Here is a 9,468-nt window from a genome sequence, read left to right as displayed (position 1 = left end):
CCCACTATTGTAAATGACCATAAAGGCTCATTCTCTCCCCGTTAAAAGAGAATGAAGAACTAATAATATTGTGAAAATGATATCATACGGTTACTTTTAAGTATATTCTTTAAAATATATTTATAGTTTAGAATATATTTAAAGATTAGTAAATTCGCTCAAATTTCAGCACACGATATCCTGAAGTTTAAACCGCAAAGTTTAAAATCGTATCCTAAAGTTCAAAAATTGTGTCACTAATTCGATTCTTATGTTCTGAATTTTAAATTAGTAATTTAGAAATTCAAGACAATTAGTCATAAATTTTAAATTAGCAGCACAAAAATTAAGAATACAAAAAATTCAGAATAATTAGTCATGAAGTTAGGTGAATTGCCTAATCGTTAAACATATAAATTGTAAATATTTTTTAAGTAGCAGGCTTAAAATTGCTGTTCACCATCTTATACATTTACTTATTAGGGATGAGGGATCAATTTAAGGGACATTTTGAACGTTTTTTCTTCAGTCCACAAAACAAAAAGAAGTGGGAGAGACAACTGACAAGCAGTGCGTGTGCATTGGTTGAATAATTAGATGATTGCGTCACGTGTACAAATTTCATCAAGTTAGAGAGAGGCAGACGAAGCTCCCGTGACTGCAACACAGCGTATTTCTGTTTCTCTGTGTACAACTGAACTGAGATCAAATCATGCACCCATTACTTCCCTCAATTTAGGACCAAATATAGGTATTATCATTGCCCTCTAAAATATCTCTCTTCTTTCTCCAATTTTTTAAATTTACTTTTCGTCTTCATTGGTGACTGTTTCATCTCTTTTTTGGATCCCTTTTTCTTTAAAGTGTTATGCTGCTCACTGCTTTTTTCCTTTCTGTTAAACTTTTTCGGATTTCAGTCCCCCTTTTCACTAATTTGTAAGTTTTCTTAATCCGGGTTTATTTTATTGGAAGGAATAATAAATCAAAGTTGGGTTCTTTTTAAGCTTCTCACTACCAAGTTGCTAAAGTTTGATGCTTTGCATCTTGTTATGGTGTTTTCTTGTTTAGGTTAATGTAATGTCAGATAGTACTAAGTTTTGCTTTAGCTTTTCTTGTATGTGTGATTGTTGGTAATTACTAATATTACTAGTTTGTGGGGAAAATTAGAGCTATTTATTTATTTTCACCTATTTTTTCTTGAAGTATTTGCAGATCAATGGATTTAGGGAATGAGGTGCAGAAGATTCTAAGCTGGACATCTGTGGTAAGCCATCATAATTTTGGTTAATGTTCCTGTCCCGCTGATATTGGTTCAAAGTATCTCTTGGCAAATAATTGTGTTGAGTCTCTTTTCTTAGCGATATTATAGCTCACTATAAGTAGAAGAATCTTGATAGTACTAGACATTTCAAAGGGAGGTTAAGTTGAGATAGTCATACTAAAAGTTCACTTGGATACCTTCAACAATATGTAGTACTTCCTACGAACCCTCAACGAATGAGTTATATTGTGAAAAATTGATTTGATTTTTGGTCATAAAAAGTTGAGTTAAGATCCTACATTATCGATCAGTGATCCCCCCCCCCCCCCCCCCCCCCAAAACCAAACCCCAAAAGCCAAGTGTTCCATGAAGGGGTGTTTGAAACCTTTGAGCTTCAACTGGATTGAGTTTAGTTTTTGAGTGTCTTTGGTCACACTAAACCGATCCCTTGTGTTACAAAGTAGCTCATTCAAGTTCGTTGAGATTGAGCTGTAAACATGAAAGAGATAATATGAAATGTATCAATTGCATCTATATTATGGCTGAATCTAATTCATTTGCTAAGGACTCAACATTGCCCAACTATGGTTTGCAGTTTCTTCCCGTAAGCAATGAAGAATGCTATGAATGAAAAGTTATCATCTTGCTTCTCGGCTCTCTAAGTAACAAAGGTTGATAAAGTAGTAGCCCCTTTCCTCAGTCACTCTCTTGGCCTCTTAAGTGATTAGGCTATCAGCTTTTAAGGGGATTGTAGTCTAAAGCTATGTTGCAAGGGCTCTTCGAAAATGTCGCCGTGTGCGTGTCGGATCCTCCAAAATAGTGTATTTTTGGAGGATCCGACATGGGTGCGCCATCATTTTGGAGAGTCTAGGCAACATAGGTTTAAAGATTCTTTCTATGTTTAGAGGAGCATAATATTCATTTTTCTTAAAATGTATATATATTAGCTTACTTTTGGTTTTGGACATCTTTTTCAGTGTGGTAACCTTGGTCTTCATTTGGTCTGGCTCATCCTACACTTGATCATCAATGTTTGGTACTCTGTATTGGGCATAGCTCGTAAAGTGGAGAATACCCTCATTTCTAGCGGGTTGCTAAAGAGTTACAATGCCATTAACATTAGTAAAGTGCGATACCTGGCTGTTGTGATTGAAAGCGAAGAAGCTCGCCAAACTTCAAAAGTTCTTGAATTATTGCATTGGCTTGCATCTATTGGTATAAAAAGCATCTGCCTCTATGATAGAGAAGGTAAGGTTGTCAAAAAATTATCACCAGCTTGTTCGAGTGCTTTATGATGCATCTACAAGACTCTGCTAAAAATATGATTCCCACAGTCGTTGCTTATTGTAGGAGTGCTGAAAAAGTCCCAGGAAGCCATTATAGAAGGATTGAACAAGTCCCAGGAATCCATCATAGATGGATCGGATCATGGAACCTTGCCTGAGGTATTGTCAAGTTCCTGCATAGTTTTGGACTTATGGGTTATGGTACTTTTTACATTTTGGTACACATTTACCTTTACTTTCATTTCTTTTCTTTTAAGTCCTGATATATTCAAGTGAAGCGTGATTCTTGTTGGAAATTAAGGCATCTGCAAATCTATGTGACATGCTCTCTAGCTAGATTATACCGAAAAAATTGACTTACTGTCAGAAATTATATCTGCGAGGAATCTGATTAATGGAAGATAGTAAACTTTACTCCCTCCCATGATTTTCTTGAATTCTGCAAGTAATTTGACAGCTATGGAATTAAAAATGGACAAGATAAATTCGTCATTTCAGAAGTTAGAAATTGAGAAACTATATGAAAGATACTGTGGTTTGATTGTCCATCTTTTTTATATGGATCAGGAAAGTTGAGATTTTCTCATTTCAGAACATTAGACTGTTGACTCTTGAAAAGCACGCAGGCAACGTTCTGGGAAGGGGAGGAGTGCACAATATTTTTATATTTACGATGACATATATTTCTTACGTTTTCTGGATCTAGGAAATATTATGTTTAAAGATATCTCTAACTAGCTCAATAATGATAACCTACTCAGAATATTTTATCCACCTCTAATTTTCATTATGTCACTTAAAATAGGAAGGTCGGAGAAAAAACAGAAGACCCTCAAAAGACCCTTTCTCGTCATTCAGTATATTTTAGTTTCTCTAAGTTATTGGGTGTCTGTTAAATCTTAATATTCGGACGTGCCTAGGACAGTGACCAATATTTTCTTTCGAATTACATTTCTCTTCTTTTTTACCGAATGCTAATCTGAAGCAACTTTAAACGCATGAAGTGTCACCAGTGCTATTTTTACAATTATGATGGACTGTGAACCTTGATCATGAAAAGAAGAATGATAAACAAAATAAGTTAAGATTTTCTCGTCACTTTTTCTCTATATAATGTTTATGTTCTTTTCCTCTTTTTTTGGTTATATTGGGGTGGGGTTAGGGGGTGAAGGAGAAGAGATTATTGGTACATAAGAAAGTTAACTTTTTCTAGTAGGTTCTATGTGATTGACATCTAACTTTGTCCCAGTTACAATTGCCATTTTTGCTTTTTTAAAATTTTGCTCTTTGTAACCAGTTTTATAAATAAATATCTTACAAATGAAAAGGGAGGAGTGCAGAGACCTGAAAGATTGAATGAGAAGTGATAAAGAGCCAAGCACACCTAGAAATACTGGATACAAAGTGAAAAGAGCCAAAAACAAACTAAGTGATAAAATCAAATGAAAACTGTGGAATAATGAGGTTTAAATGATTTAATGGCAAATGCCATCCGGGTCTCAGCTTAAAGTTAAATCTACATAATATTGCACTAATGACTGTCTTATGTTTCTTTTGCCGATATCCTTCTGTGCCGCAAGCATGTAGATCTGGAGTTTGTCTCTTTTGCTGATTCAAAACCTGCCGTGGCCAAGGCAGCTAATTTACTTTTTGTCAAGCATTACGCCAGCACCAAACCAGGAAAACCGAATATTACTGAGTCTGACATGTCTGAGGCTCTACAAGCAGCAGGTCTGTCGATTTATCTTCCTTCCCCCTGTTTGCCTGATTTATTCATCAATATGAATTTTTCATCTTTTCTTAAACGATAGCTTTCTATACACGTGGATAAATTATCAATCCTGCAGGTTATGAGGGACGAGAGCCTGATCTTTTATTAGTTTATGGTCCTGTGAGATGTCACATGGGTTTCCCAGCATGGAGAATCCGGTACACTGAGATTGAGTAAGTACACCCCTGCTGAAATACTTGGCCTTTTTTTTGCTTATCTGTGGCATGATGTGACTCTCTAGATAATGCGTCGGCTCATTTGATTTGAGTATATTAAAGGTACTGCTACTGTGGTATAGTCTTGAACAGTTTAACTCTGACTGCAGACATGCATCTGTTATGAAATTCTTATTGTTGATTATCTGGAGTTATTAAACAACATAAGGGATAGTGTCTTAGGGTACAAGATTCTCTCAAAGTTATATTCCTAGTATAAAGTTAGTTCATATTTGAATTGATTCTTCTTGTCTTCCCTTGTGGTCAAATCATGGTTATAATTTTTTTTCTTTTTTAATAATTAGCAACTTGTTAACGTTTCTGGAGCGTGCACTAATTTTAGGACATGTTACAAAAAGGTTTTGGATCTGAGTTTAAATTCATTTATGGCTGCAGACATATGGGGCCCCTGAAGTCCATGAAATTTGGTTCCCTCATAAAAACCATCCATAAATTCACAAAGGTGCATCAAAACTATGGTATGTATAACATTTATATAGCTGGGAATGCTAATCTTCTCTGCTTTCAGAAACCAACCTTGCTCTTTTTGCATGTCACCCCTGAGCCTGTCTCTCTACCAAATTAGAAAAAAGGTCCGCCCGGTTCACTAGCATCCCACATTCACGCAGGATCTGGGGAAGTGGCCGCACCCTAAGGGGTGTGATGTAGGTAGCCTACCATGATGCAAGCATCGGGTTGGCTCGAATCCGTGACATGTAAACGGAGACAACTTTACTGTTGCTCCAAGGCTCCCCTTAATCTCTATCAAATTAGAAACAAAGCAAATTTTGTCTTATCGTATATCTTGTGTTTAGAGGTTGGATAACTCAATCTCCTTTAAAGATGCAAAATATGGGAAATTTTGAATTTCCGTACTATTGTAGTAGTGATGTATCTATTTGGTATTTAAGCTTAATTTAGGGTACACTTTAATACGTTGATGAACGTCCAAACTGATCACACCAATCCTCTCGGACTCTCCTTTGAACACACACCCCGCCCCACCCAAAAAAAAAACTTTTATTTATCTCTTTATCTTTTCTTTTTTGTCGTTGAGGGGGTGGGAAGGGGACATGGAATTGTTTTCCAAAATTTGCTTCTGCAATTTCAATTGCATACACTGATTCAGCAGCTTTGGTTTAAAGAGAACTAATCTGAGTTCTTCACGTTTTTGTTTTCAGGCCAATGAACACTTGAAGATGGAGTGATTTTTTCCTCAGTATGAGATTGTTATGCTTCTCAGCATTTACAATATGCAGTCAGCTTCGTCTTATATATTTATATTATTCCAAGATTTCATACAAAATATGTGGCGGCAAACCTTAAATTCTAATAACAAATACCCCTTTGTGCACTCTCTCTCTCTCTCTCTCACTCTCTCATACATAATTACTCGTGTGTGCACATTACAACAATAACAACAACAACAACAACAACATACCAAATATTATCCCACACCGTATGGGGAGGGTAGTGTGTACGCAGACCTTACCCCTACCTTGTGAGCATAGAAAGGTTGTTTCCAATAGACCCTCGGCTCAGGAAAGCATAAGCATTACATTAATGAAAATATAGACAAGAAGGGACTTGTGTATGCACATTGTTATAACTTATTAGTTAGAGATGCCTCTTCATGAGATTCTCCTTTTGTAGAAGTCACAGATGAACTTATGGTATTTGTCAATGGGAGAAAAGCTATGACAAGGACAGTATAAACTGTATAGGGTGAAAAAGATTGCTGTAATGACAATGATAGATACCAGATCTCTAACTTCTCGTATACAGCATACTATATTAATTTACTATGCTTAAATGATATAGAGAAGTGAGAATATGTATGTATTAACTATTAACTATGGTTTAGTGATAACAATGTATGTGGTAGGTACACGTAAACAATGTGGATACGCTTTGTCTATCCCTCCATCCTGGATCAGTTGACGACATAGAATTGGAAACATTCAGATTTATTTCAGACACTAATTGGTTCATCGTTAAGGATGATATTCTACAATGACGTGAAGTACTAACCTATAAAGTAAATAAACGTCTCTTGTCTGTTTGTTTTCCCCCCTTTCCTGATTAGCTTACGGGAGATTGACAGGAATGGCCCTATAAGAGGTGGTCTTAGCGGAATATCCTTGTAATTGGTGGCCGTATTTAAAAAAATAGCTTTCGGACCAATGCACACAATTATGCTCTCAGGAATTTTTCTACCGGAGTTTGTGCTATATTTATTCTATCTATATTGTTAATTGTTCACAAACTTTATCTGATTGGCATATTTTGTGCTTGTTCAATTGTTTGTCTAACTCTACTAGATTGGTGTAACTTTGTGTCATCTATAATCAACCTATTTGTTAAATTGTTTATTAAAGTCTACCTGGTTGATATGATTTTGTCTGTGTTGTTTAATACAGTGCCTTTAGAAATTGCAATTTGGTACATAACAATATGACAAAATGGTAGAACTTTTAGCTATAAACATTGTTAGGGATGGCAATGGGACAGTGTGGGGCTGGGCGGGACGGGTTTACTCTTCTGCGGGGAGGCAGGTTAAACCAGTTTTTAAAAAGTTAATGCGAGGCTGGTAGCGGGTTTAATGCGGATTGGCTTTGAATTTTGATCTTCTCTTAAACAAAGTGATCATTTCCACTAAATTTCACATTCTAACTCACTAGCAATTTAATTTCGGTTTCTCTCCAAGAAAAGCATTCTTGTTTTTGTATCTTGTACTTATTTTATTTTCAATAATTTATTTTTAAAAATGATAATGGTTAACTTTGGAAAGCATGAATAGTTAACTTTCAGAAAATAAGGGATATATATATAATCAGTTAAGCACTGTCACACCATAAGTGACTTAATTTTCTTAAAATGAAAAACTACTATTCTTCTACAAGTATTCCTTTTTACTGCTAATTTCCTTATATTCCAGTGGAGATAATTATCTAGTGTCAATTAGGGGCAGAATCATGAATAATCTTAGGATAAGAGTGATTAGATCTACAAATTAATATGCCATTAAATTTTAATTCTAAACTGCAAAAACTACTTTTATGTCTTTAGCTCAACATTTAATCACTCTATCCAATATACAAATTGCTATTTATCATATTTTATTGTTCGTACATTTCTATTGAACTATCAATCTAAACTTCTAGTAGTATAAAATGTCAAACTAGTTTGTTTTAGGAAAAAAAAAATAATAATAAGTGGGGCGGGGCGGGTTGAAAACAGAAAAAATGGCTATGCGGAGCGGATTAAAATTTTTGTGGGTTTTGCCAAACCCGCCCCGCACCCGCCGCATTGCCATCCCTAAACATTGTATTATTATATTGCATTTAGTACAAAATCCCGCCATGTTGGTAGATCTTAACTGAAGCCTATCTATCTATCTATCTATCTATCTATCTATCTCTCTCTCTCTCTCTCTCTCTCTCTCTCTCTCTCTCTCTCTCTCTCTCTATATATATATATATATATATATATATATATATATATATACTATACTAAAAGCGCGAAGCCCCTTAGCGAAATGTCGTTCGCCTTTTTTACCCTTTAAAAATTGATGTCACATTGGACAAAATTGTGATTGTATATTAATTATTTTCCTAATATATAGAACTTTAAAATCAAATTGTTCCTTATTTGAACTATGTAAAAACTCCTAATATATAGGAATTTAAACTTGAGTAAGATTTTATTTTTATAAATCTTTTCCTTATTTAACTTGTAACTATTCACGATTCTTTACATGTTAGGAATTGTAACGAAAGCTTTTCTTCAAAGTTTGTCTTTTTTTTTTTTTTTTTTTTGTAGAATTAAACACTTAAATCATGAAGTATGTTTTTAAAATTCAATTTTTTGTTATCTTCTTTTTGGACCATGTGAGTAGTGTTAACGCTATTTTTATCACATTTGCATAAAGTGTCTAAGGTGACTTATAAACTATTTGTTTTTTTTAATATAAACCTTTTAATCATTAATGATGGAAAACACATAGTACATCATATTATACATTAAATATAAACGTCACTTAATCAATTTTAAATATTTAGAACTTCAACATTAACTATTTTTTTTGATATGATAGGAACTCCTAATATTTAGAAGTTAAAAAAATAAGATTTTAACTTAAATAAATTATTTTTTATTTGAATTGTGTAAAATAACCATCACTCTTTAATCTAATTCGTGTTCAAAGAGAAAAGCCAAAAATTTAATTTTAATTTTTAATTTATCAAGATCTAATAACAATCATAAATATTGATAATGAACGTGCTACGTTTCACCCGTTTTAATAATTTTGTTTTAATATTAAAGAATGATCAAGAATATTAAGGTATATTGTTTTCTAATCCAAATGATAAATTCAATTAAAATTACTAATTGTTAATTCAAATGAGAGAAATGAGCTTGGATATAATGATGAGCAAGAAACCAAAAACGGCAATATCCACAAAGAATAAATAAGAACTAATAGTTATTAAAATCGTTAATATTAGTCGGTACTCCTTCTATATTCAAGTATATTCTAGGCTCTCAGACTCTATTCCTTTTACTTTGTAAATACACATGATATTTTAATTTCTTTTTAGATGTTACTATCACTAAAGCTAATATTTTAAAACTCATTGTAATATTAGGTAATAACCAAAAACTCAAAGGAGAATTTGCATTTTTTGAAGAAAAAAAAAAGAATATCCTTTTGGAACTTTGATATAGTATAATACTTGAAGAGAAATTTAACAGCTAGAGAAAAAGATGTTATAGTAAGATTAGTTTGGTCAAAAGACAGAAATTTGAATATTGAGATATCATATATTCTTTAAGGTTTGATTCAGGGATAGGTAAAAAGCTCAAAGATAAATCAAAGTTAGAGCCATTTTATGAATGACGATAATAGTTCATTAGTCAAAATTAATTTAAAAAATACATTTGAAAAGCTCAGTA

General features: G+C 33.6%; 1 protein-coding gene across 4 annotated transcripts; it reads left to right on the top strand.

Annotated features, from left to right (window-relative positions):
- Positions 1 to 430: 430 nt before the first annotated feature.
- Positions 431 to 5,866, top strand: LOC104108563 (uncharacterized). Of its 4 annotated transcripts, none has more exons than XM_009617631.4 (8): positions 431 to 730; positions 1,192 to 1,243; positions 2,218 to 2,488; positions 2,591 to 2,685; positions 4,107 to 4,257; positions 4,374 to 4,470; positions 4,909 to 4,991; positions 5,694 to 5,866. In XM_009617631.4, the coding sequence occupies exons 2-8, from the start codon at positions 1,196 to 1,198 to the stop codon at positions 5,699 to 5,701; spliced, it is 753 nt and encodes a 250-aa protein (XP_009615926.1). In that variant the 5' UTR covers positions 431 to 730; positions 1,192 to 1,195; the 3' UTR covers positions 5,702 to 5,866. The 4 variants fall into 4 exon arrangements, with proteins under 4 accessions (XP_009615926.1, XP_009615925.1, XP_009615924.1 ...); XM_009617630.4 differs by having other exon boundaries at positions 487 to 730; positions 1,183 to 1,243; XM_009617629.4 differs by lacking the exon at positions 431 to 730 and adding an exon at positions 767 to 915 and having other exon boundaries at positions 1,183 to 1,243.
- The last annotated feature ends 3,602 nt before the right edge of the window (positions 5,867 to 9,468 follow it).

The sequence above is a fragment of the Nicotiana tomentosiformis genome, chromosome 6, assembly GCF_000390325.3.
Source record: "Nicotiana tomentosiformis chromosome 6, ASM39032v3, whole genome shotgun sequence".
NCBI lineage: Eukaryota > Viridiplantae > Streptophyta > Magnoliopsida > Solanales > Solanaceae > Nicotiana > Nicotiana tomentosiformis.
The sequence above is the reverse complement of the archived record's forward strand: the minus strand, read 5'-3'. Positions and strand labels throughout refer to the sequence as shown.